The sequence below is a fragment of the Myodes glareolus genome, chromosome 26 (genome assembly GCF_982192425.1).
Source record: "Myodes glareolus chromosome 26, mMyoGla1.1, whole genome shotgun sequence".
In the NCBI taxonomy this organism is placed as follows: domain Eukaryota; kingdom Metazoa; phylum Chordata; class Mammalia; order Rodentia; family Cricetidae; genus Myodes; species Myodes glareolus.
The window spans coordinates 35,957,554-35,984,885 of NC_142051.1; the positions used below are offsets into that span (position 1 = coordinate 35,957,554).

Genomic DNA, 27,332 nt, shown 5'->3' on the forward strand with positions numbered 1-27,332 from the left:
CAACACCACTCTTACCTTTGGCTTCCACCTGCATTCCCAGTGCAGACCTAATGAGTCCCCTTCACTGTCTTCAACTGCGTGTTCTTGCAGTCTCCTGTCTGCACAGAGCTGCCGAGGTGTCTCCAGTTCCTCTTCCTCTTTCCTGTGCCTGGTATTATTCCCAGGGCGGGAAGTTATCCTAGTCAGGGCCTTGGGATGATGCAACTGGTTGCAATCACAGGAGTTAGCCCAGGTTGGGGTTTGGCCTTGACCTGGACCCTCCTCTTCTGTGATTTCTTGGTTATCATATTTGTGGGCCTTCCTTGAGAGAGCCTAAATGTTATTTCTTTATTATGACAGTGAAACCCATCCGTAATCTAAATGGACATTCAATTGGACCTTATAGAATACATGCTGGGAAAACGGTGCCCATTGTGAAAGGAGGGGAGGCTACAAGAATGGAGGTATGTGAGTCATTCCCCGTTAACAAGGGGCACTGGCATGCTAGGAAGGTGCACTACCGCTGTTCCCCCTTCCAAGTCCCACCCCCTGCCCAGCACTTAAACGTCTATGGAAAGTTGTACTTTTTTTTAAACTAAGATTCCTAGCTACATAAACATTAAACAAAAACAAACTTGCTATATCTACGGACCCTAGGAGAAATTGTGCCGTGCTTGTGAAGACTGGGGCTGTACTATTTACTCACTATTGAATGAGTGCTGAGACTGTCCTAAGTGTTGTCTGTAGAAAGCACTAGGGCACAGCAGTGACAAAATTCACCCGTCAGTTTGTAAGGGATATCCAGTGACAAAGGCTGAGCAGCCAGGCCGAGTAAGACTTTGAGAAGCCTATTTCCTGTTAACTTCTTTATTTTGTGGGAAGCTGGTTAGTTCTGAATTGTTTTTCTCTCTTTGGTCCGTCTGTGTTTCGAAGGAAGGAGAGGTGTATGCCATTGAGACCTTTGGTAGCACAGGAAAGGGTGTTGTTCATGACGACATGGAATGTTCACACTACATGAAAAACTTCGATGTGGGACATGTGCCAATAAGGTGAGACTATTGATTTATGACTGATGCACATCTCTTCCAGGGTAACAGTAGGACAGACATACTGGGTGAGATATTTATAATGCTACAGTTTGGAGTCTTATCATTGAGTCCTTTGGGTTTCTCTAATGCAACAGAAAAATTACTCTGGAGTGGAAATGAGAGCAGCAAACGTTCAAACAGTTCCTGCTAGTGCAGTATTTGTTTCCTAGAGTCTAGGTACAGGCTTTCTCTGTAGCTTTGGAGCCTGTCCTGGAACTAGTTCTTGTAGACCAGGCTGGCCTCCAACTCAAGAGATCTATCTGCCTGCCTCTGCCTCCCAAGTGCTGGGATTAAAGGTGTGCGCCACCACTGCCCCGCTAGGTTTAGGAGTTAAATGTTTTTCCTATTGGTAAATGTCCTATCCCAGTTGACACTGCTTTTTTCTTTTGATAGAGATTGGTTGTAGGCTGGATTCTTGTTTTCATGGGAGAGCCCTCTGACTTCCATAGTTCTCATTTAGGAATTTAACATACTTAAGTGATCTCAGCAGGTTCGTGCTCAGCTGTGTCTTTGGGCCATTACATCTCTCAGTTATTATCAGTAAAGGAATAGACAGTGTTGTGAACTCAGAGTCCAGGTGCAGCGTTGACTGAGATTTGAGTTTTATAATGGGGGAAATTGATTAGTTACCCAGCTATTAATCTTTGCTTTTCTCCTCTTAGGCTTCCAAGAACAAAACATCTGTTAAATGTCATCAATGAAAACTTTGGCACCCTTGCCTTCTGTCGCAGATGGCTGGATCGGTTGGGTGAAAGTAAATACTTAATGGCTCTGAAGAATCTGTGTGACTTGGGCATAGTAGATCCATATCCACCACTGTGTGACATCAAAGGGTCGTACACAGCACAGTTTGAACACACCATACTGTTGCGTCCAACCTGTAAAGAAGTCGTCAGCAGAGGAGATGACTATTAAATTAGTCCAAAGCCAACTCAACTTTGTTTTCTAAGCTTTGTTGGAACACATTATACCACAAGTAATTTGCAACATGTTGTCTGTGTTAACAGTGGACCTGTGTAATACCTTTATCCATGTTTCAAGGAGTTTGATCAAAGGCAGACTGTCTACATGTAATTAACCAAGGAAAAGGCTTTCAAGACTTTAATGTTAACTGTTTCTCCCGTCTAGGAAACGCTGCACTGCTCACTAGTTAGGAATTACTTACACATTTTGTTTTGAAGACCTAAGCGATGCTTTTTGGATATTTATATTGCCATATTCCTACTTGAATGCTTTGAATGACTGCATACATCCAGTTCTGCACTTGTGCCCTCTGGTGTTGCTTTTTAACCTTCCTCAAGTCCATTTTCTAAATAAAAACATTTTCAGGTCTGAGAGCTACATTTTAATGTCTATGGTTGTAATTCTAAGCAGAAAGTAACTAAAGCATAGATGCTGTTCTTTATGCGGGCTGTAGATGCCTACAGATTTTCTGCAGGCCAGATGACTGCCAGGTCTTTGGTGTGGGGGGGGGGTAAAAAGGAGTGTGCCTCCTTAGGAACGCTTGGCTTTTCTGTAGAGAAGCGTGTTTAACATTCTTCTTTCTTGTCCTTGGGAAGGTGTACCTATTTACACATCATAGGGAAAGATTCTGCCAACTTTAAAAACCTTCATGAGTCAAAGTCCCTTAACTCAGTGGTCATATTTATAGGGTATGTAGTCAACAAATTAGGTAACAAAAACAACATTAAAGCCATAAGCAAAAGAAGTTTGGATCTTGTTCTAGTTAAAAAAGCTAACTTGAAATTGGACTTTTTTTCTTCATAAGCCAAACACTCAACACTCATGGCCCTTCACAAGTTTAAGTATCTTAACATCACAAATTACACTGTGATGGCACACACCTTTAATCCCAGCACTCAGGCACAGGCCTGGTCTACAGAACAAGTTCCAGGACAACAAGGACTTTACAGAGAAACTCTGTCTTCCTCCCCCGAAATGAGGTTCTTTTATAAAGTCAGGAATGTAATTTTGAATGTAAGGATACAACATTTAGCTTGTTTGGAAGCCCAATTATTTAACTGCTTAGTTTCTTAGGTGTGGTTTGATACAAATGTTCCATCATAGTTTGTTTTTGTTACTTGCCCAGATTAAGCCTTAATTTGTATATGCCTTAGCACAGTGATGCTGTATTGCCTCTGGGATGCTATGGTTTTAATTTTGCTTGACATGGTCCCTGAAGAAGAGCAACAAGATTTATGGACCTGGATCGTATTCTGCCTGAATAGCTGTTCTTTCTATGTTCCAGCTCTAAGTGAATGCTGCTTTTCTTTGTGGGGAACAACCTAGTTTTCAGCTGCGTGTTTACAGTGCTATTGTTCACACTGCTGCTTCTGAACACGATGTCTGTTTTCACACACTGTGCAGGATGCTCCCCAACTGGCTCCTCCTTCTGTGGCTCTGGATTCACGGGTATGTGATTTGAGCAGCTTGAGTCATATCTGAAGTCAGCATTTTCAAAACTGATCCCCAACGAAGAGCTTTAGGGTTTTCCAAGGTCTTTGTCAGCACATTTTCCTTTGTGCGGTCCAAACTTAGAAAGCTGTTGGGAGCATCATTCTTTCCCCAAATGGTTGGAAGTAGTATGACCTTATAGATCAGTGAGTGGTTCTCTACCTTCCTAATGCTGTGACCCTTTAATATAGTTTCTCATGTTGTGGTGACCCCAACATAAAATGACTTCGTAACTGTAATTTTGCTATTATTGTAAATTGTAACGTAAATAATCTGTTTTCAGATGGTCTTAGGCGACCCACAGGTTGAAAACTGCTGTTCTAAAGGAAAGCTGGCACGCAGAAGAACCCTCCTTACTAGCTTTCATTTCTCAAAGTCATTGTTACATGTAGTGATGGATCTCTTATTGATATTGGCAACAAGTCTTAGTTTGCTGTTATCAGTAGTGCCTTCAGTAAATTATTTACAACCCAAACTATTAGTTTGTTGTTGTTGTTGTTAAAACAACTTAGAATGTAGGTATCCATGTTGAGATCTCAGGAATTTAATAAGAAATCTGTTTCTGTTTATCATTTGGGATTTGTTTTTTCAAAATGCTCCCCTCCTTTTCTCCCCTAAAGAGTAATTTTAGATTCACAACACAGTATAGTGGGAAAATACTATAATTCTCTGGTGTGGTACTCCACCACATGCTAAAGCCCAGGTCACCTTTGTTCTGGTGACAGACAGCAGCACTTTTTTATTCCTAAAAGTCAGGAAGTTAGGAACAGTCCTTTAATCCCAGCACACAGGCAGAGGCAGGCAGATCTCTGTAAATTCAAGGCCAACCTGGTCTACAAAGCAAGCTCCAGGTCAGTCAGGGCTCCACAGAGAAACTGTTCCCCCCCCCCAAAAAAAAAAACACTAAAGAAGAAACAAAGAAACAATCCTCAAACTTAAAGGCTGGACTTAGTACCTTTACCACATAAATCTTTAATGAGGTAATTTAACAGTTTAGGCAACAGTTTGCATAGGTGTCGGTAAGTACACATCTTCAGCCTGACTAATACCCAGCTGTATTTGAACAAGTGATTTGTCGCCCCTTTCTGAATAAATGAAGCTGGCAGCACCAGGGCTTTCTTTAGAACACAGCAAAAGAACTGTCTTGCTTTCGATAAAATTCAAGTTTACATAGTGTTTTTAAAGAGGTAACCCTGGCCCTAAGAGGGTCCCGGTAGTCACATAATCCTAGCAAGAATAAAAGATTGAGGCATAGGTAGGTTACTTTGGGGAAAAATGAGGTCCTGGGTATAGGAAACCACTCACTGGTCTTGAACAGTTTCTTCTGCCCTAAACTTTTCTCCCCCTCTTTAAGACTTCTTACTCTTTTGAACTAACAATCTCAAGCATTTACTAGCTCTACTAATGTAATTAAACATAAAATCAACTCATTCTCAAGATAAACTACATTTGTATGACATCATCATATATTAAGTTTGCTAAACTCAAGCTCTTGTGACTTTATAAAGTGTATTCCCCTGCCCACAGTTCCAAAGTTCATTTAAGTACACTGTTTATGAATCTGCTGTTTTCATTACGAGTTTGTACTCGATAAAAAACAATCACGGAAGCAATAAACTATATAGTGAAAGACCAGCAACTGCATTGAGTCTATTCTGAGCCTTATGCTTCTGCACGTAGCCTCAGGAATAACCTTTGGTGTTTGACTTCCAGTCTGTTTACCTTCAAGGGGACAACTGAAGTGAGTGTATCAATGGCTTTCTTAGTCAGACTCTGAAGAACATAACCTTCCCATGTATTTAGAATCTATAGAAAACAGCTACAAAAGATAAACAATATATATAAAATGATGTCACTTGAATTTCTTTAGTAGATTGCACAAATTCATGATTTGAGGCAATTAAGACATCAAAATATAAGAGGTGAATAATAGCCTGAGGTAAACAATAAAAGTATAAATATAAAACTCAAATAATTGAAAAATGTTTAGTTGGCCTATATTTGATATACATATATTTATAGTTTGTAAAAAAAAAACCTGTGTAGTTAAATACAAAATGTCTAAACGTAACATGCACTGATCATAATTAAAAATAAAAACAATGAGGCTCAGCATCGTAAGTCAGCCCATTTAAAAAGTATATATACAAATAATGAGCGCCCACTCTGGATCAGCTAAGGACTTCGTTAGAAGAGGCGTCGTTTTCTTCACTGTGATGTTGGCTACTGGACAAGAGCTCAGGAGGCAGGAGTTTAGAATGTCCATTCTCAATAACTCGCTGAGTATAAAATAAGATATAAGCTTGGGCCTTGCGTACTTCATCCATAGTGCACATGCTTAGCTTGGAATCGTTACAGTGGACCCAGAACCCTAGGGTGAAGCAAAGAGAGTGGATATTTGTAAGAGTTCCAAACGTTTCTGCTACAAAACCCTCTGTAATGAAATGGGGTTTCCTGAAGGAAAGGTAATGGCTGCTTCATTTTCCTTACAATGGGAGAGTGTTACTCCAGTGGTGGGGAATATTATTGTCAGGTGTGTGACTTTGGTTTACACTGCATTTGTTTAACTCTGTGAAACTGTTACTGTGCCTGTCTGAAGCACCTGATGGTCCTAAAAAAGAGATGAATGGCCAGCAGTGAGGCAGGAGCAAGGATAGGTGGGGCTGGAATGCAGAGAGGATGAACAGAAGGAGAACCAAGGAAGAAGAGCAGCAAGAGAAGAAGGAGAGGAGGACAACAGGGACAGCCAGTCACGGAGAGAGAAGTAAAGAAAGATACAGAAATAGAGAAAGATAAAAGCCCAGAGGCAAAAGGTAGTCAGGATAATTTAAGAAAAGCAGGCAGGAAGCAAGCTAAGGTTGGTTATTCATAACTAAGAATAAGCCTTTGTGTGATTTATTTGGGAGCTGGGTGGGCCCCCCAGAAAGCCAAGAGTAAGACAATACTCTAGAATTCTTTAGGTTTCTTTTATGGAATAACCTACTTTATTAGTTTGGAGTTACAGAATCTGACAACGTATTTGACATGCTCCATTCCCAATGGAAATACTAAGTAGTTAATGCTTCAAGCACTTCCTACAAAACACAGTATACCCTAGTAGTTTCCTTTATAGAAGAGCCAGGCGTTTTGCTGTCTGCACTGCTAGGGTGTGTGTATGTACGCATGTTCATTTTTCAGTGGTCCAGTCATCTCTGCTAGGAAAAGGATTTTGCATGTTAAAGTTGAACGAATATCTGAGATCTACCAGGTCATTAGATACCTTGTTCTTTGACGAACCAATGAACATGGGAATTATGACTTTAAGAAAAACTGGCCAGCACTGGGTCTGGTATAGGAGATAGAAGCAGGGTTATCTCTGAGTTTGAGGCCAGTCTGGCCCTTGTGTGTGGCACACGTCTTTAATCCCATCACTCAAGGGAGGTAGAGTTCAAGGCCAGCTTGGTATCCATAGGAAATTCCGAAATAGCAGGAGTTACATAGTGAGAGTCTGTCTCAAAAAAGTATTCCAAGCCTGTAGAATATTTTCTATGTCCCTGCCCCCCTCAACCAGCAGCACTGACTGCGGAAAGCCTTTGTCTAGAAAGACGGCAAGTGGTCAGGTGACTCAACAATTTAGAAATTGCTAAGCACAAGCATCCAACTCTAACTCAAGATGGGATCATTTTCCTTGGCTTTAGCTTTACCTCCTTCAGAATTGTAGCAGTAGGCAGTGTAGTGTCCTGAGCCAAATCCTTTCCCGTGGTGGATCACTACAGCAGATAAAGTATAGATAAAGCATTCTGGTCTGAGCGCTTTCAGGGTCTCCCTGCAGCAATAGGGTTCCATGTTTAAGGTTTCCTCAAAGACAACATGAACACCAATCTTCTCTCGGTTATTACGTCCTGACCATCTGGGAACAAACCAAAGGGAAACAATCAGGGGAGAAAGTTTGCCATGTATTATTAGGTCTGGACAGTTTTTACAGTGGATCCTGGAAACCATGAAATATGAAGACTAAACATAGCCTTTCAGTACTGAGTTGGCTGTATAGGGATTTAGGCTTTGCAAAAAAAGTCCCGTCAAGATTGCTTCATTATGGGGCTGGAGAGATGGCTCAGCGGTTAAGAGCATAGCCTGCTCTTCCAAAGGTCCTAAGTTCAATTCCCAGCAACCACATGGTGGCTCACAACCATCTGTAATGAAGTCTGGTGCCCTCTTCTGGCCTGCAGCATACATGTAGACAGAATATTGTATACATAATAAATAAATATTTTTTAAAAAAGATTGCTTCATTAGTTTAAGAATACATACATGTTGTGCTGGGAATCCCGCTGGGGCCTTAAGACTGCTAGGCAAGCACTGACCATTGTATTCCCAACCCTTCTTCCATCAGTTTGTTACCATATGGAATTTTGTTTTTTGTTTTCGAAAGGTCTCATGTAGTCAAGGGTGATCCTGAATTTCCAAATGTGTTTTTCCTAACTTCTAAGTGGGATTACAGGCTTAAAATAATTGTCTTTAATATAGAAATAAAACTTAGAAAATTATAGCTCTGTGAGTTTTGAATTATCTGTTGAATGAAAGGAACATCTCAAGTGAGAAGCTTTGATGTGTCGGTATGAGGAAAAACACACACACACACACACACATGTATCTCTAAATCCCTAAGAACTCTACACTAAGTAAGGGGACGTCAAGTGACAAATAAATCCTCATAATGTTACTTTCTCGGTGTGTCCCACTACTGCAACATTCTATCATTGGTACAAAAGGGATAATCACAATATAAATGTGTGTGATGCTGTGTATACCTGGATATTAAACAATAAATGTATTAAATTCACATGAGCAGGTCACAGTCCCTGCTGGGATATGATACAGTCCTGGGCACTCAGGAGAAGGGTACCAATTTGAGGCCAGCCTGGGGTACATTACACAGCAAGTTCCAGGCTACCCCAGCTCTGGCTCAGAAAAACAGTAACAAAGTTTGGTGATAGTAGTGTGGACCTTTAATCCCAGCACTTGGAAGGCAGAGGTAGGCGGACATCTGTAAATTCGAGGCCAGCCTTGTCTACAGAGTAAGTTCCAGGACAGCCAGGACTACACAGAAAAACCGTGTCTCAAAACCCAATAAAAACAAAACCAAAACCAGCTCAGTTATTGAATATGGATGATGTCTACTGTTCACAGTTTTCTGTAGGATGTCATCCGTTAACCAAGTGCTGGGAATCTAACCTGGCATATGTGTACGTTAAGTCCGGAAGCACCCTAAACAGAAAGAATGACCGGATCACGCATGGAACTGGCACACAGCCGGGACTCACATTACTGACCTGAACCGTTTGAGGTGTAGTCTGAGAACCTGAGGCAGGTGGCATATCATAAGCTGTTTCTGGGCTGCTGTGAGTACAACTGGTTTTGATGAAAACTTTCTACGCTTTGCTAAAATACCAGGGGGGAAGAAAAGAAAGAAAACTCAGTTTTATAATACAAGGAAAACGTAAGTAAACTCTTTCACATAACTCTCCTACTATGTTAAGCCGCAGCAGTGTGCTAGAGATGACCATAGGCTTTGACCCCCATGGAGTGCTTGATTTCAAACAGATGAGTAGTCAAGTTAGACCTGAAGGTCAGCACAGGACTTGCCCTGTAGGGTGGAGAGAGGGCTCAGCACTTAAGAGCATGCGCTTGTTTTGTGGAGAATCCAGACTGTGTATCCCAGGACCCACATGGAGGCTCACGACTGCTTGCAGCCTCAGCTCCAGGGGATGCCCTGCCCTCTTCTGGCCTCTGTGGGCTCTGCACACGTGGTGTGCTTACACACGGGCCAAACACTCACACACGCAAAATTAAACTTAGTACACTGCTCTCCTTTAAAGGTAGATTTGACTATGCCAGTTAACAGTAGAACGTTAAAATTTTCCCCTACACATACTTAAATATATATTTTCCAGATGTGTAAGAAAACTGTCCATCCATTTAGCTTTGGTGCCCAGGCACGTGGGTGTGTACTGCCCAGAGCACTCCTCCACCCTCAGCCCCACCCAGTCCTGGTGCATCCAAGGGCTGCCTCACTCAGCGCCATGCTGCTCTAGCAAGTAGAACTCGGAACTCTTGTCCCTTCTGCCCCTCTAACGTCTCCTTAGGGACTGTGCCCTGGACTCTCTGCCAGACCACCTCCTCCAGAGCTTCTACTTGCTGGGGTCGGCAGCTGTCCTTGGGCTTGTATGACAGCTCTGACCGTGGCAAGGACAACAGAGCCTCTCATGTCAGCTCGGGGCAGGTCCCACTAGCTACTAGAAGCTTCTCCCCCAAGTATCCAGCTGCTGCTAACTTTTGGACTACATGGGTATGGCGCAGGGTGCCCGGCCTCTGACTTACAAACATTCCCCTTCGTGTGTTAAGCAGCTGTTTCCAGGCCTGCATTTGTCAGCCTCAACACACACAAATGAGTACAAGACCATAGCCTACATTTATATAATACTGTCTACCCTAAGATTTGCTGATATTTGGGACATTCTACTTTGAAAGTCATCATACCAAATCTTAGAAAGGCCCATTTTTCTCTCAACATTTATAAATCCTAAGCTATGTCATAGTAGAGTTCACGGTATGATAGTACTCAGGATAAAATGTGACTTTAACTTGTTCAAGTCCTAGAAAGTGTTTCTTTCCTGGGTACTTTGACACCAGCCTGTGAATATGGCTACAGTGTTAAGATACCTGCCTAGTACCTAGATTCCCAGCGCTTTGTAAACAAATAAAAAAACAATAAAGGATCTCAAGCTCTAGTATCGTATTTTGAAACGTGGAAATAATTTTTCAGCCTGGTCTACAGAGCAAGTTCCAGGACGGCCAGGGCTACACAGAGAAACCTTGTCTTAAAAAGCAAAATAAATAAGAAAAAATAAAATAATTGTTTTTTTTTAATTCTATGTGCATGGGGCATAAAGGGTAAAAATGCCTGTATGTGGGGTTGGAGAGATGGCTCAGCAGTTAAGAGCATTGCCTGCTCTGCCAAAGGTCCTGAGTTCAATTCCCAGCAACCACATGGTGGCTCACAACCATCTGTAATGGGATCTGGTGCCCTCTTCTGGCCTGCAGGCATACACACAGAAGAAATAATGTATACATAATAAATAAAAAAAAAACATTAAAAAATGCCTGTATGTCCAAACACAACATATGTGCCAAGGGAGGCAAGAGGCCATCAGATCCCTTGAGACGAGTTACAGACAGAGTTGAGCTGCCATGTGGGTGCTGGGAATCGAACCCTGGTCCTCTAAGAATGCCAGTGATATCAGCCATTAATCCATCTCTCCAATGCTCCAAGAAGAATTTTAATTCTTATGACCATCGATATGACCATTGCAAAGTAGAAATACATGATTTCTTTTGTGGAACTGAAGAATGGGTTTCCATAGCTCCTCTTTGAGGGCTTACAGCTCCCTCCTTCGCTACTGCTAACCCAAAAAAGCACAGTGAGCCCGTCTATCTATACTCACAGTTACAGTGGTCACACATGTAGATTTTCCCTTCTAACACTTCGGTTTCGGTAAATTTGCCCAACATATCGGTAACTAGGCATGGCTGGGAGGTGGCAGCATCTTTCCCGTTGCATTGGTATCTCTCGGGGAACTCCAGGGACAGGTCCCAGAACGGTTCTATTGTGTTTGATTTATTATCGCACGCGAGACACGTAACCTGCAAAGAGAAACTTCGCTCTGGTTTACAATCTTTCTGCCAAAACACGAACTTTCACTCCAGGCCATTGCCAGTGAACCATTCCAATGATGAGTAGCAAGTTTTATAATCTGTCAGGACAGTTAACCACAATTGTTTTTGTTGTCAAGAAGATATTTATTAGGGCTAGCAATATGAGATACCTGCTGCCAACTGATTTGGATTCTCAGGACCCAAAGGGAGGAAGGAGAGAATGTAGTTCTAAGTTGACCTCTGACATCCAAACACCACACACACACACACACACACACACACAGGGTTGTCATTTTAGACTGTCCTTACACACACACACACACACACACACACACACACACACACACACACACACACACAGAGTTATCATTTTAGACTGTCCTTACACTCATTACAAAGGTGGACTCTGATTACCGGCCCATCAATAATGGCGAAGCACACCCTCAACCCCAGCAGTGGCTCTCCAAAGCTTGAGGTCACCCAGGTCTACATAGTGAATTCCAGGCCAGTTAATTCTACTCAGTGAGACACTGTCTCAAAAAACAAACAAACAAACAAACAAACAAACAACAACAACAACAAAACCCAAACAGCCTGAGGGGGAGGGAGGTAGGGTCTCATGCCTTTGGTCTTAGCAGAGGCAGGCAGATCTCTGAGTTTGAAGCCAGCCTGGTCTACAGAACAAGTTTCAGAACAGCCAAGACTACATAAAGAAACCCTGACTCAAAAAACAAAAACAAACAAACAAAAAACCTCCAACATTAGTCAAATCTAGGATTTAGGGGAAAAAAATATAAAAGACTCTTTTTTTTTTATTTTTGAGACAGGGTTTCTCTGTAGTTTTTGGTGCCTGTCCTGGAACTAGCTCTTGTAGATCAGGCTGGCCTCGAACTCACAGAGATCCGCCTGCCTCTGCCTCCCAAGTGCTGGAATTAAAGGCATGTGCCACCATCGCCCGGCCAAAAGACTCATTTAATAAGCAATATATTTGTATGTGTACAAATGCAATATATAGTTACATGCATTCAAACATGCATACATACACATACAATATATAATTACATGCATTTAATAAGCAATGCATATGTATATGTACATATACATTATATATCTATATGCATTTAATGTACATGTGTATGTGTGTATTGTAGTTGCGCACATTTAATAAGCAATGTATATATGTGTGTGCGCATACAATATATAATTGCATGCATTTAATGTATATATGTCATTAGACTTGAGGTTTATCACCTTTTCCTTCTTCGTCTATCATTAATTTGTTTGTTTGTTTGTTTGAGAGGGACAGTGATTCAATCTCTAGCCCAGGCAAGCCTAGGACTCTCTGTGAAACCTAGGCTAGCCTAGATTAGGTCCCCAGCATGAGAAAACAAAACCCAATCAAAATATAAAAAGCAGTTGGGAAAATAGTTCAATCTCATGAAGATCTGAGTTCCATGTCCAGAACCCCCACATCCCGTCCCCAGTGGACACATGCAAAAACAGAAATGCTAACAGCCACAGGCAATTAGTGATTGGGACACTTAATGCTACCAACCCAGCACAGAAATAGCTGAAGATATTATGAGCTGAATGCACACATCATGGAAGGCAGCAGAGTAATTCATATAAACTATATTTTCGGGGCTGGAGAGATGGCTCAGAGGTTAAGAGTATAGCCTGCTCTTGCAGAGGTCCTGAGTTCAATTCCTGGCAACCACATGGTGGCTCACAACCATCTGTAATGAGGTCTGGTGCCCTCTTCTGGCCTGCAGGCATACACACAGACAGAATATTGTATACATAATAAATAAATAAATAAATATTTAAACTATATTTTCTGGCACAGACAACAAAATAAGAGGCTGAAGAGATGGCTCGGCGGTTGAGAACACTGGCTGCTCTTGCAGAGGTCCCAAGTTCAATTCCCAGCACCCACACGGGGGCCTCACAACCAGCTATAAAGGAATCCAGTGCAGTGGGCGGTGTATAGACAACAAAATAAGAAACTCCCATACAGACTTTAGACGTCATGGACCAACAGAGAAGCCCTGCTAGAGGAGCCCTGCTAGAACTAAGTCTACAACTCAGCATGAAGGGCAAGTTCTGAGAGGTCTTGACTTCTCCTAGAAGTCCATTGTGTGTTTACAGACCGGATACAGGGCTCAGTGGAAGGATGTGAGACTCAAAAGAGAAGCAAAATGTTTCTGTAACAAATTTATTAATTTCAAGATTCACTTATTTTTTTTAAAAAAAAAGAACTCAGCCATTCTCACACTATATCAGAAATCTAAAATGAGAAAATAACTTACTGAAAACTAAAGTGTCAACATTTACCCAAACTACTCCCTCTCTTTAAAATTCTGTGTGCTTGTGTTGTGGGTGTGTGCTTGTGTTAGGTGTGTGCTTGTGTTGTGGGTATGTGCTTGTGTTGTGGGTGTGTGCTTGTGTTGTGTGTGCCTGTGTTGTGGTTGAGTGTGTGGGAGTGATGGTGTTCTCTGAAGCCAAAGGTACTGTGGATACCCCTGGGGCAGGAGTTGCAGGCAGTTGTAAGCTGCCTGATGTGGGTGCTGGGAACTGAACTTGGGTCCCCTGCAAGAATAGAATGGATCTTAACCACTGAGCCAATTGCCCCACCCCCAAGCTACTCCCTTTGGACAAAGCAATCCTAGGACTGTGTCACATGGAAATCAGGAAAAATACTTATTTATCATGATATAATGAAAAATTGGAAGTAGTCCCAAATTTACAACAAAGGGATGGTTAAATAAGTTATGGTATAAGTAGGCAGATACAAAACTGTTTTGAAAAGAATGATCGCAAAATGTTTAAACTTTATTTTTAAAGAGGCTGAAGAGATGGCTCAGTGGTTGAGTTTGAGGCCAGCCTGGTTTACAGAACTCATTCCACGACAGACTCCACAGAGAAACTCTGTCCTGAAAAACCAATGAATGAATAAATGAACTAATTAATTAATTAATTAAAAAGTATTGGCTGACCTTCCAGAGGTCATGAATTCAATTCCCAACAATCACAACTATCTCTAACTATACTACTGTACTCCGGTGCGATCTGGTGCCTTTTTCTGGTGCGTATGCAAAACACCATATACAGACAAAACATCCATATACATAAAATACATAAATTTTTAAAAATGAAAGAAAGGATTTGTTTTTCCTTGTGTGTGCGCGTGTGGCAGGTGGAATATGTGTGCCTGGGTGCAGTTGCCCATGGAAGCCAGTAGCGTCGGGTGCCCTGAGGCTGGAGTGAAAGGCGGTTGTGAGCCACCTACTGGGTACTGGGAACTAGACTCCAGCCCTTGGCAAGAGCAGTAACCACAGAACCACCTCTCCAGCCCCTCCCCCTCAGCTGAGCAGACCCAAAGGAGAGCTGCGTGTTACAGGAAAGAAGGGGGCTCATGCCTAGGAACAGCTTACCGGTCCTAGTCAGAGAGCCATGGCTAGACAGAACCTCATTTTTTTTCACAACAAGGAAAACTGAAAGGAGTCATGGATATAGAGGGTTATTAATCTAAACAAACTCATGTTTGTTTACCTTAAAATATCCCTACTTTTTTAAAGATTTTGATCCTTAAAGCTTCAAGAAGGAGCTGCCAGAGCTACCTACTTTGGGGTCCACGGAACTGTTCACGTGTCACATCTGTTTTCAGTACAGCAACTGCGTCCTCCAGGATGAACACACGAAGCAGCTACGCTCAGACAATGCTATACTATAACTCAGGAAGTGCAGTTCCTTTATCCCTTCCCCCTCAAAAGGCTCCCACCCGCCTTCAAGACAGGGTTTCTCTGTGTGGTCCTGGCTGTCCTGAAACTTGCTCTGCAGACCAGACCGGCCTTGAACTCAGAGTTCCACCTGCCTCTGCCTCCCGAGTGCTGGGGTGAAAGGTGTGCGCCACCACTGCCAGACTCAAAAGGCTTTTAATTCCACAAATACACCTATGATTCACAGAAAACTGTACGTAAATGGATGACTTTTCTTCACACCCTCACAAAAGCAATCAATTTTTACCTGGAAAACCTTTTAACACACTAGCTATATGCGGAACACCCCGTGGTAGCTGCGCTTTAAGAATTCCCTATGATGACAAAATCTGGGAAGAAAGCCATACCTGACTAAGAAGTCGTCCGTGAAAAATGTTATTTACGACATTCAGAACTTGTTCAATCAGTTTCCTTTGGGACGTGGGGATGAGAGCTGGGAACCTGGCTCCTGTCGTCTCCAGTTCGCGCTGTATTTTATCCAGAAGCTCACAAAGAAATTCCTGAGCATCCTGTTGGGCGTAGCCTCGGAAAGCAGGGATCAGCTTCCACACGGAGTGCAGCATAGCAAATGGGGATACCAAGGCCCACTCTCCAGACCACATGACCTGGAACAGAGTGTGTAGCTCGTGGCAAAGAGAACTGTACGGTGAACTCGGCTCCCGGGGCTGAATGAGCTCCATGTTTCGGCTCTTGGAGGATCCGCCGCTTAGGCCAGAGGATAAACTTGGATGTCTGGTGCACGTGAAGCCTTTCTCTTTCTCTTGGCCTTCATGCATCTGCTGAGCTACCGCATCTGTGACGGACGAGTGCTTACATCGGGACTTATCGCTAGCCGCCACAGCCAGCCATTGGTTCAGGTCAAGCTTTAAGAAACATTGCCGGAAAATAAGCAAATGGCTCAACACTTGAAGAACAGAATTCATATAGCAAGTATTTCCTAAATTCCTCAGTCCTGTTACACCGGGGGTTACTACTGGCCTTCGTCTGATTAAGGAGTCTCTTACTTTTCTAAGTTTGCCGTCGTCCGAGGTAGAGGACAGCGCTTTCTCTTTGGCTGGTAACGCCAGAGCTGGCGGTGGCGGCGCCTGCGCTGGAACCAGTTCCATTGCGGCAGCCTCATTAAGGCCCTGGAGGCGTAAACTCTTCCGGGGAGGTGTGTTTTCCAACTCGGCCTTCACCTGCGGCTCCATCTCTTGTGGTCTTTTCTTCACTTCTCTCTTGGCTACCACTTTCCCCTGAATTTGTTCCTGCCTTTTTCTTCCAATGGCTGACCGTTCAAACCAAGTTCGAAAGATTTTACCCATGAGCGTCCTGTGCCAAAGGGCTGTGCACATTCGGTCTTCATTTCCAGGCAGAGATTTGGCACCATCGTGTAAGGAGAAAGAATCATCACGGGTGTCCACAGGCGGTAAAACCCTGCTCCTCCGAACCGCACAGGGGTAATTTCTACTTCTGATTGCACTTAAGGTACTTCGTAGTGACTTCAGGTCTCCAGCTGCAGTATCATTTAGAACATAATCGTTACAAAGATAACAAAAAACGTACATGTCATTCACCTCGAACGCCACGGGATGGTTGCTTTCTCGGAAGTGCTTCAGGGCGTGCTCTGCGATGTACCTCCCGCAGGCGATGTGGGAACAGCTGAGGCAAGCCCAAAGCGACTGGGTTGTGCTGCAGTCCACACAGAACCATTTCTGGGGGTTGAAGATGGAATGGCTGCGGGCGAGCCGCAGCTGCTCAAGGTGCCTGCACTCGTCCATCGCTAGTGCCTCTGCAGCCGGGCGGAGACGCGCATCATCCACACAAGTCTCTCCTCGTAACCCCGGAGGCACCTGAAAACTAAGCAGACCAAGGTCAGGATCTCGGCCAAGAGCTTTCCTTCTATTTTTCCAAGACCAACCGCGTAAATTTGCTCCTGACCCTTATTTCTGAGGTGCCTGACACAATGCCAGGGCTTTGAGTTTCCTCTCTCTCGCTCCACTCTTGCCCACGTCTCACTTGGTTTTCTCCTTTGGGTACGCATAAAAAACCTCTCGTTTTTGATTTTCTGTCATCGCCTAGTGACGAAAAATTAGTGGCTTCTTTTCACTCGATTAGAATATTTTTATCCAACAGACCAACAGCCGTTTCCCAAAGCACATTCTTTTTAAATACATAGATACATAAAATTGGATGGATGGATAGATAAAACCAGATAGATAGATAGATAAAAACAGATAGATAGATGATAGATAGATACATAGATAGATAGATAGATAAAACTAGATATATAGGTAGATAGATAGAACCAGATAAATAGATAGATAAAACCAGATAGGTAGGTAGGTAGGTAGGTAGATAGATAGATAGATAGATAGATAGATAGATAGATAGATAGATAGATAGATAGAATTAGGGCTAGCAGTATGAGGGGTTTAAGCAAAATTGAGTCAAATTGGTCAAATTGGTAGCATGTGGTCCCTGGGTTTGATCTCCAACGTCACACAACAATACAGAGAAAACCCAGCAGAAAGTCCTATCTTAAAAACAGTTGACCACAGCACATTCTTTCATTGACTTAAGTAAAACCGAACACGAACTTCAAGATGAAGGTGGGTACCTTGTTACAGAACACAAGACCACCGTGGCACACCATGTGACAAGCAGGCACCGTGTAACTGTAATTATTGCGATGGTCCTTGCAGGTGTCACCACCAGGGACCGAGGAAAACTGCAGTCAATTTGACTGCTGGTGTCTTCCAATCTGATATCAGTCCCAACTCACAAATCTCAAATGCTCCCTTTAAATATAATTCTCAGCCAGCAGAGGTGGCACACACCTTTAATCCCAGCACTCAGGAGGCAGAGGCAGGTGGGTCTCTGTGAGTTCAAGGCCAGTCTGGACAACAGAGCGAGTTCCAGGACAGCCAAGGGTGCAGAGAAACCCTATCTCAAAAAACAAAAAAAAAATTAAATTAATTTAATTCCCATTCTTCAAATTTTCCTCAGGTCTGAAATATGATGAAACTTTTAGGAAATGTGGGATTCAAAATATATCATTGCTTATAAAGCATAATTAATATACATAATTAATATACATCATTATCCTATATTCTTTTATGTACTGAGGGAAAACCTTGAAGCCACTAATTTTAGTCTATGTGTACGGGTGCTTTGCCTGGACACATGGAAGCATACCAAGCTCATGCCTGGTGCCCCTGCAGCTAGAGCTGTAAGCTCCTGTGTGGATGCCAGAAACTGAACCTGGGTCCTCTGCAAGCTAACGCCGTTAACCGCTGAGCCACCTCTCCATCCCTTGGGTCAAGCTTGAGTTCACCTCTAGATACAGCAGAGGGGAAGCCATTCGCTTCACCTTGTAATATCGCTACAACCCCATTACCTATTGCCTGTTCTGCCACACACCTGATCCAAACCACGATCACACTTCCCCTAGATCACTACAGTGAGGCTCCTCAGTGGTTTCCCCACATCTGTGCTCATCAGAATCAAAACGTTACTTCGCACACAGGGGCTGAAAGGGCAGCACAGCGGTTAAGAGCACTGGCTGCTCTTCCAGAGGACCTGGGTTCAGTTCCCATCACTCACACGGCAGCACACAAACCTGTAACTCGAGTCCCAGAGGATCTGACATCCATTTCTGGTTTCCATGGGTACTGCACATAGGAGGTGCACAGACATACAGAAAAACACTCACCCACATAGAATACAATCTTTAAAAAACAAAAAATTAAACATTCACCTTAACAGCAGCCTGTAGACCCCGATAACCAGAGCCTAGACCCCACACTTCAGATCCCCTTTTCATGTGGAGTGGGCGGGACCAAGGGATGGATGAACACACATACACACAGACCTCTTCTCAGCCTGCCTCATTCCCCAGACCATCTACGGGCAATGTAAAGTCAGCAAAGAATTCTGGGAAGGCGAACAGCATGCTCAAGAGGCTGAGAGCAACCCGTGCTCTGTTGGCAAGCAGGTGGGAAGACTCTAAGGCACTGAGGGCTGCAGTGGGGCGGTATTGCAGAAGGAAGCAGGGGCAGAATCGGTGCTTACTAAACACGGTATGATCCCACTTAGAAGTCAGAAGAACCTAAGGTTCGCTCATACCTACTGTTACTCCGAAATGGATTGAATAAAAAGATGTAGAGAAGGATCTGCTACCCAATCCTGTAGAATGCCCTCTGACTTCCACATTCACGAACACAAGCAAAGAATGTAATTATAAAAAATGAAGAGACATTGCAAGCACTGGCTTTTCTTAAGACCCAGGTTCAATTTCCTGTACCTACAGAGTGTCTCACAGTCTCAGGGGATCCAGTGCCCTCTTCTGGTCACCAAGGGCACCAGGTATGCATGTGGTACATATTTGCACATGCAGACAAAATGCTCATACACATAAGTAATGAGGTTTTAACATTTTAATAGGACTGGCAAGATGGCTCAGTGGGTTAAGGTGCTTACCACCAAGTCTGAAGACCTGAGTTCTATCTCCGGGACCTACATGGTAGGAAGACAGTGTACTCCCACAGACTGACCTCTGATCTTTACATGGGAACCATGACATACACACATGCCTACATGCAAAATAAATAAATGTGGGACTGGAGAGATGGCTCAGAGATTAGGAGTGCTGGCTGCTCTTCCAGAGGACGCAGGTTCAATTCCTAGCACATGAGTGGCAGCTCACAACTGTCTGTCACTCCAGTTCCCTGGGATCCGGCACCCTCACCAGACATACATGTAGGCAAAACACCAACGCACATAAAATAAATTATTAAAGAATGTCAGTTTAAAATGCTGAGAAGACAGCTACAAATTAGGTCTCTGGGGGGAAAAATCAGACAATCACTATTAATTTAAACCTCTGAAGAAGTGAAGGAAAGTTCTATTTATATCAAGAAAAATTATTTCGGTTTTAGAATTTTTTTTTTTTTGAGACAGGACCTCACCATTAAGCTCAGGTTGGCCTTGAACTCTCAGTTCTTCTGACCCAGTAGCCTTCTAAGTGCTGGGATCACAGGTGCACGCCAAGACGACAACTCATTATGGGAAACACTCGTCTTGAGGGAGGGCTTCAGGGACCCAAGGCTGAGCTCTGAAATCTCTGGTCCTCCTGCCTCCAGCTTCTGAGCGCTGTGATTACGGGTAGGGAAAACCAGGCCAGGGTTTCTGTGTAGTGGGGATGAACTCAGGGCTCTGTGTGCAATAGGCGAGCATTCTCGCAGCTGGACTACATCCCTAGGCCCATTTTTAAAAAGTTTAAGGAGGTGGAATGAGTTAATATCTTCTACAATGCTCAGACAAGAAGTCTTAGTAGAAAAAAAAAGCCTGCAATGGATTTATGCTGGAGTCATGGCTTGATGGTAGTCCTGTAAATCCTTCTACCTTTTAATCAGTTCACGTTTGGAACCACTGAAAACGAGCAGAGTAAGTGCAGACATTTTAGGTGAACACAGCTCAGCAAGGGAGAGTCATCCATTGACAGTGTGCTAGGCTGGATGTGGTGGCGCTTTAATCCCAGTACTTGGGAGGCAGAGACAGAGGATCTCTGTGGGTTTGAAGCCAGCCCGACCTACATAGAGTTCCATTCCAGATAAGGCTACATACTATGAGACTATCTTAAAAAAAAAAAAAAAAAAAAAAAGAGTTCTACACCAAACACCAAACTTTTCTACCTCCATCTTTGATATTCTGTAATAGACTCTCATGGCTACCAGCAGATTTGCCTATTTCATTGAAGCTGCTACTTTCAAAACCTGTTTAGGGGGCATCAAGTTTAGACGCTGGTCAATGATACCTTGGTCAGACATTATTTCTGACATATGAAAGCATGGGAGAGGTGTCACACGAAGGTAGTTTTTAAAAGCATTTTTTGGAGTCCAAACTTACGACGCGGCCAGACAAATCACTGGGGCTAGAGACCTAGCTCTGTCAGCTGTGGCTCCAGGCAGGAGAGCAGACTGAATCCCTGGGGCAGCTACCACTCTGTCATGCGTGTGCGCGTGCGTGTGCGTGTGCGTGTCCATGTCCGCTTTCCTCCCTGCTCGTCTTCCCTGAGGTGTCCACCATTTACCGCCTGACAAATCCACATACCCGAGCTGTCTTATGGTAAAATAATTCTGGCAGGAATATCAATGACGTCATAAACACATTTATGTCTGTGAAATATAGAACATTTCCTGGCAATGAATAACATAGCTCTCAGTACATATTAACTGCTAATAGTAATTTAAAATACCTCAAAGCTCTGGATCCAAACAACAACCATTAATAATAAGATGCTATAAAGTACAATTCCTTCGAGCTGCCCACTTTTCTCAGTGGTTCCTCCATAGTCATCTCAGGATTTAGTTCGCGGATGTCGAGCTGCTATGAAGAAGCTGGGTATGGTGGCACATGCCTTGATCCTAGCAGACACAGGCAGGTCTCTGAATTCAAAGACGGTTTGGTCTACATAGTGAACTCCAGACCAGCCAGTGCTATGCAGCGCGTGCTTGTCTTCAAACAAACAAGCAAAAAGCTAGAAGCTCTGACCTCTGCCATGGGTGTTCGCACTTTAAAAGGGATCGTATCCTTTTAAACTCTAACGGTGTGTGAAATAGAAGGTGGAATCACAGATCTTGAAAATTGTAGCACCAGAGAGTGGTGGCGCACGCCTTTATCCCAGCACTCAGGAGGCAGAGGCAGGTGGATCTCTGTGAGTTTGAGGCCAGTCTGGTCTACAGAGCGAGCTCCAGGACAGGCTCCGAAACTACAGAGAAACCCTGTCTCGAAGAACAAAAACAAAAACAAACAATGCCAGAAAAAAGGAAACTGTAGAGCAGGGGACCCAGTTATGCTGCCAACTATGAAAGAAAAAAGTAATTGGTAACCAGCCAAGAGGAGAGCAGGGGTGGAGGCAGGGCCAACAAGGTAGCTGTGCCCAGGGAATCCAGCCTGCTCTCCTGCCTGGAGCCACAGTGGCCAGGCAGCTAGGTCACCAGTCCCAAAGGTCCCATCTCACAAAGATCTAAGAGGCTGAAGGGAGAGGAGGATGGGAGCATTTCTTGACCCTTCTTATTTTCCTCTCCGGGGTTCAAAGCCCTTCTTTTCATTTGGGAATAAACTGCTTCGAGAGGCATTAACTCTACTTGGCTCCAGAGCATCAGAGAGATGGTTTGGGCATCGTCATTTGAGAGAGCGATGACAAATCAGAAAACTGGCATCACTCTCAGATTCTGGGAAAATACTACTTGTGTACATAAAAGCATTAAATACTTACGATGCTCTCAGCGAAAGATGCTTGTAGGGACTTAGATCATCTGAACTATCCTCCTACACATTTTTAAATATATCACACATGACATAACTATGTCACACATGACATAAGTGGCCATTAGATGGCTGTTTAAAACCACATATGTACTTACAAATGTTATAAAAGCTTTTGGTTACTTTCCAGGGTTTAAAGACAATGAATTTTTAATTTGCCCACTGCATAACGTGACTCAGTGAGCAGGGTTCAGACCTAACAAACAGACAGAGAACAAAATTTTATAAGCAAGTCTTGCAAGAATAATGAAGCCTGAAAATTTTCTATGCAAGTTCATTTCTTAAAAAGTGCTAGTCATGGGCCTGGAGAGAAGGCTCAGAGGTTAAGAGCACTGGCTGCTCTTCCAGAGGACCTAAATTCAATTCTCAGCACCCACATGGTGGCTCACAACTATCTGTAATGAGATCTGGTCTCCTCTTCTTATGTGTGTATACAGAATAAATAAATCTTTTTTTAAAAAAAAAGTACTAGTTATAAGATAGAAGAGATAGCTCAACAGGTAAGACAGGCTCTCTTCCAGAGGACCCAGGTTCAGTTCCCAGTATCCACATTACAGTTCACAACTGGTAACCTTGGTTCCAGGGGGTCTGACGTCCCCTTCTGATCTCTGAGAGTACCAGGCATGCATACAGCCTATATAATTGCATTCAGGCAAAATACCCATGAACGTTAAAAAAAAATAATTAAAAAAATGCTAGCTGTGACTATTTTCATAAAGCACATTATGAATGCAGCAAGAAAGGTAATATATATTTGTCAGTCTTGTATTCAAAATTCTTTCGGTCATGTGTATGCCAGCCAAAAGAGCCAATTCCAGTTAACTTCCAGAATTCATCCCCATTCCATAAAGACTTCCAGGCAGGAGTGATGTTCCCCCTAACTTCCTAAGGGACTCAGGTTGCTCCACTGCTCCAGGAGCCAGTGTCACCCTCTGTATTTACCTGCACACACTCCTACTTTGTCACCCACTGGAGGTGACCAGTGTCACCCTCTGTATTTACCTGCACACACTCCTACTTTGTCACCCACTGGAGGTGACCAGTGTCACCCTCTGTATTTACCTGCACACACTCCTACTTTGTCACCCACTGGAGGCGACGGAAGGACTATCAAACATTCTTTAATGTGGACTGGTAGAAGAAAACCAACTTCAGAAAGTTGTCTTTGACCTTTGCACATGCCTGCAAGAACATAAACACACACACACACACACACACACATGTGCACATACACACACACAATTAAAACCCAGGGGCTTAATAAAACCCCAAGAGTATATAGCAATATTGTTTTAGTAAATTCTTAGAGCAAGCAAATAACTTGAACTGCAAATCTGTTTTGTTTTTGAGACAGGGTCTCATTACGTGGCTCTGGCAGTCCTGGAGCTCAGTGTGGAGGCTTTGAACTCAGAGATCCTCGTGCTCCCACCTCCTAAATGCTGGATTAAAGATGTGCGCCAATAACATTTTACCAATGTTATTGGTAAAAGAATAAGAAAGGTGTTTGCATCAGTTACTCATAGCTGCGATAAAAGCAATAAATTAAAGAAAGAAGGGTTCGACTCACGGTTTGTGGGTGCAGTTCATCGTGGTAGGAAAGACAGGGCAAGAAAGATCTGCAAAGCCAGCACCATGCAGATGTGCTGGCAAGGACATATTACATACTACATACTACATGCTACATGCCTTGTACTCCAGCTGCACTTGCTCTGTGCACCTTAGTGCTTCCCCACACGGCTGTTTTGAGCAGAGCGCTCTAACAGGGGCATTTTTAGTTGAGTCTATTGCAAATGAATTTACGTCTGTATAGGCTGGAGCCTTGACGGGAGGCGCCTTTCCTACAGTCCCAGTACAAAGATGTCAAAAACACTCACTGAAGACAGATCTTTAACAAACATGCTGGGAAAACTGGACATCCATCCATACAAGGATGGAGCTAGATCCCGTCTGTCTCAGTTTGTACAAAAACCTATTTAAAAAAGGAGGGGGGGACTTTGAAAATACTGGTAGAAAAAGTAGGGGAAACACTTCCAAGATTCAGGTACAGATAACGCTTTTCTAAATAGGACTCTGGTCACTTAGGAAATAAGGCCAACTATGCACAAACGGGACACATGAATTAAAATGCATTTGCACAGCAAAGGAAACTGTTGATTACGTTGAGAGGCAGCCACAGAAGGGAGACAATCTTCTCCAGCTACGTATCTCAGAGAGGATTTCTATCTAGAACATGTCAAGAACTAAAAAACTAAACAAGATAATAAACCAAATCAAAAACTCCAGCTACTGGGAATACGGCCCACTGACTGCCATGGGCACCAGGGATGCACATGGAACAAATACATACGTGCCGGCAATACGCTCACACACATAAAATACATGAATCTACAGACAATTTTAGAAATTCTAGTTATCTTCAACATAATGACCTTTCTAGCTGACCCCTCTTTATCAGTTTCTCTACAACACTTGGAAAAAAAGCAGGATGTGGGGGAATATGATTACAAACACTGGAAGCATCCACAAGGTCAGGGGCCAAAGGTCAATACTATAGGTAATACAATATAATCTTCTAATTATTTCAACTATTGGCTCTATCTTCAGATTCTTTGAAAAACGTTAAAATGAAAACTAAGAAAATACCATGAAGAAAACCTAGAAACACAAAACAGACAGTTAAAGCGCCAGTCAATAAGGGACAAGGGCAACAGCTAGTGTGCCGTCCTAGAAAGAATGAATCTATTGGGATTAAAAGGTCAAGAGTTCCTAAATTACACTGCGTTAATCCCTCCTTAGTGCATATCGTCAATTACATTACAAATTGCATTTGTTTTATGTAATTACATGTTATTATGATTATTATAAAATGAATGTCTTGAAAGACCAAAGAATGAATTTTAGAGTCCTTTACATGGTCCATTACTCAAATCTCAACACTGCGCTCACTTTTCTGCTCTCATCCAGCTGGATAGTTCCCATATATCTGTTTAACTGTTTTTATATTGAAAGGGCCGTGCCGACTTCCATTTTTCAAAGATCTTTATAACTGGAATGTGAACTAGTGTTCTACAGGAAGCAGGCACACAATTTTATATAAACATACCCTTTTTACTTCAAGTAAGAAAAGACATGGATAGGATGTACCGTAGACGTACAGAAGGCTCTGGGCTCAGACCCAGGAGCCACCATAACGAAGCAGGTGCCACTGCCCGTTAAACAGAAAAGAACTGTATTAGAGCAATCCTGAAAGTCGGGCGTTGTGTGCTTGCCTATTTTTCAAGGCTGAGGCAGGATATCAAGTCCGACAGCAGTCTGGGCTGCCTGGGAGATCCTGACTCAAGGGTTGGGGAGAGGAAGAAATCTGGAGACTTCCCTCAGGGAAGTTAAAGCAGGAAACATACTACTGCCCCTCTCTTCTGACAAAGGTGATTTTTATAGTAAGTTCAGTCTTTTAAACTTTTACATTATTGTTGTGTGTGTTCACGTGTGTGAATGATGGGGATGGGGACCACATATGAACCACACGTGACACAGCACGTGAAGGTCTATTTTCCCTCCGACTTCCCCCTTCCACTGTGGGTTCTGGGGAATAATGCTGAGCTTGGATCCTGGTGTGCTGAGCCATGCTGCAGGCGGGAGTTTCTTTTTACTGGTGGTAAAGACAATTTCAAGCGGGAAGATTAGCATTTTCCAACAGCAGAAAAAATAGGAGGAAATGGCCATTTCGGGGGGAGGTAGGTTTGGGACATTATAGATGGCAACAGTTACGTGAAATAACTTTATCCATAGTTTATAGTTAATTAGGTAAACCCTGCCCACTCCTTGTAAATAATTTTCAGTTTTCTATTGACTCCGCGAAACCACTGCAGAAGATTGCCCTCTTAAAGGGATGTTGGTGAAATGTCCAGGGTCAAGGCATAGTGCTTGGTGGACAGAAGGGGGTTCAATATTTTTGAAGGGACAAATTATTGAGTGAAGTGAACACAATAGGCTCTCTAGCTCTCCCTGCTCCCCTATTATTCCTATTGTGTGCGTTGGCACCTCTCTATGCCAATCATGCTGTATCTCCTTGCCTTCCCTCCAAAAGGCTCTGGCTCGTCTTTCTTCCTATAGAAATCCAGGATCTATAATTACCCTGATCCTCCTCATTAAGCAGGAAAGAATTAGCCTTTCCCTGGGCTGTCCTTATATCCTAGCTGAAGGGTTGTTTTTTTTTTTTCTTTTTTTTTTTTTTTTTTGATAAAGCTCGTACAAAGCAAACTCTGCCTCCAGGAAAGCTGAATTCCTTTCTCCTGTTCCAATTTACAAGAAATTAATTTGGGGCCAATATTATCAGTGTCCCACCAATAGACAGACATCAACTTCCTGCAGAAAACTTCAGCAACAATAGCAAAAACATTAAAAACCAAAAGGAAACACTGCATTCAACTATGGGGCTAATAAACTGAATTAAGATACGTTTTGTATAAAACGTCTTTTTTTTTTTTTAGTGTGCTCATGATGTGATCTAACAAATACATCTTTAGGATGACAAAAAAAAAGTTTTCGTCCCTATGACTGACAAAAATCACATTAAGAATGAAGTCTTAAGTTCTCACAGCCTCTGAAAATGCTGTCAAGAGCTGGGCAATGGTGGCACTGGCTTTTGATCCCCGCAGAGGCTGGTGGATCTTTCAGTTTGAGGTCAACCTGGTTTATGGTGTGAGTTCCAGGACAGCCAGGGCTACAGAGAGAAACCCTGTGGAGGTGGAGGCCGGGAGAGGGTGGAGACAGAGCAGGAATAAAGTTCAAGAAAAGTAGCTAAAACATTCAAACTTTCTGTACTCACTGAACTATTTACTCAGTATCAGAATGTCTCAAATTCAATTTGGGAGAGTAATAAACACTAGAACGAAAAATCCTACACCATTGCATAAGGCTGGGAGTGCCGACTAATCTCTGTGAGTTTCAGGCCAGCCGAGGCTACCCAGTGAGTTCCTGTCTCAAAATAACAGCAAACATACATGCAAACAAAACTTCGGAAATC

The 27,332-nt window shown here is 43.1% G+C and overlaps 2 protein-coding genes across 3 annotated transcripts in view; one reads left to right on the forward strand and one right to left on the reverse strand.

Moving 5' to 3' along the window:
- The window catches only part of Metap2 (methionyl aminopeptidase 2), a 28,428-nt gene extending 26,018 nt beyond the window's left edge, over nucleotides 1–2,410 (forward strand). For both annotated transcript variants that reach the window (XM_048418646.3, XM_048418645.3), the window contains exons 9-11: nucleotides 340–443; nucleotides 913–1,028; nucleotides 1,730–2,410. In XM_048418646.3, coding sequence (XP_048274603.1) covers nucleotides 340–443; nucleotides 913–1,028; nucleotides 1,730–1,982 — 473 coding nt within the window. In that variant the 3' untranslated portion in view covers nucleotides 1,983–2,410. The remainder of the gene's footprint in view (nucleotides 1–339; nucleotides 444–912; nucleotides 1,029–1,729) is intronic.
- A 3,226-nt stretch (nucleotides 2,411–5,636) lies between these two features.
- Nucleotides 5,637–27,332, reverse strand: part of Usp44 (ubiquitin specific peptidase 44) — a 34,167-nt gene continuing 12,471 nt past the window's right edge. Inside the window, exons 2-6 of the mRNA XM_048418642.3 lie at nucleotides 15,343–16,834; nucleotides 11,006–11,204; nucleotides 8,834–8,942; nucleotides 7,205–7,410; nucleotides 5,637–5,892 (exon numbers count right to left, since the gene is read on the reverse strand). Coding sequence (XP_048274599.3) covers nucleotides 5,693–5,892; nucleotides 7,205–7,410; nucleotides 8,834–8,942; nucleotides 11,006–11,204; nucleotides 15,343–16,755 — 2,127 coding nt within the window. The 5' untranslated portion in view covers nucleotides 16,756–16,834 and the 3' untranslated portion in view covers nucleotides 5,637–5,692. The remainder of the gene's footprint in view (nucleotides 5,893–7,204; nucleotides 7,411–8,833; nucleotides 8,943–11,005; nucleotides 11,205–15,342; nucleotides 16,835–27,332) is intronic.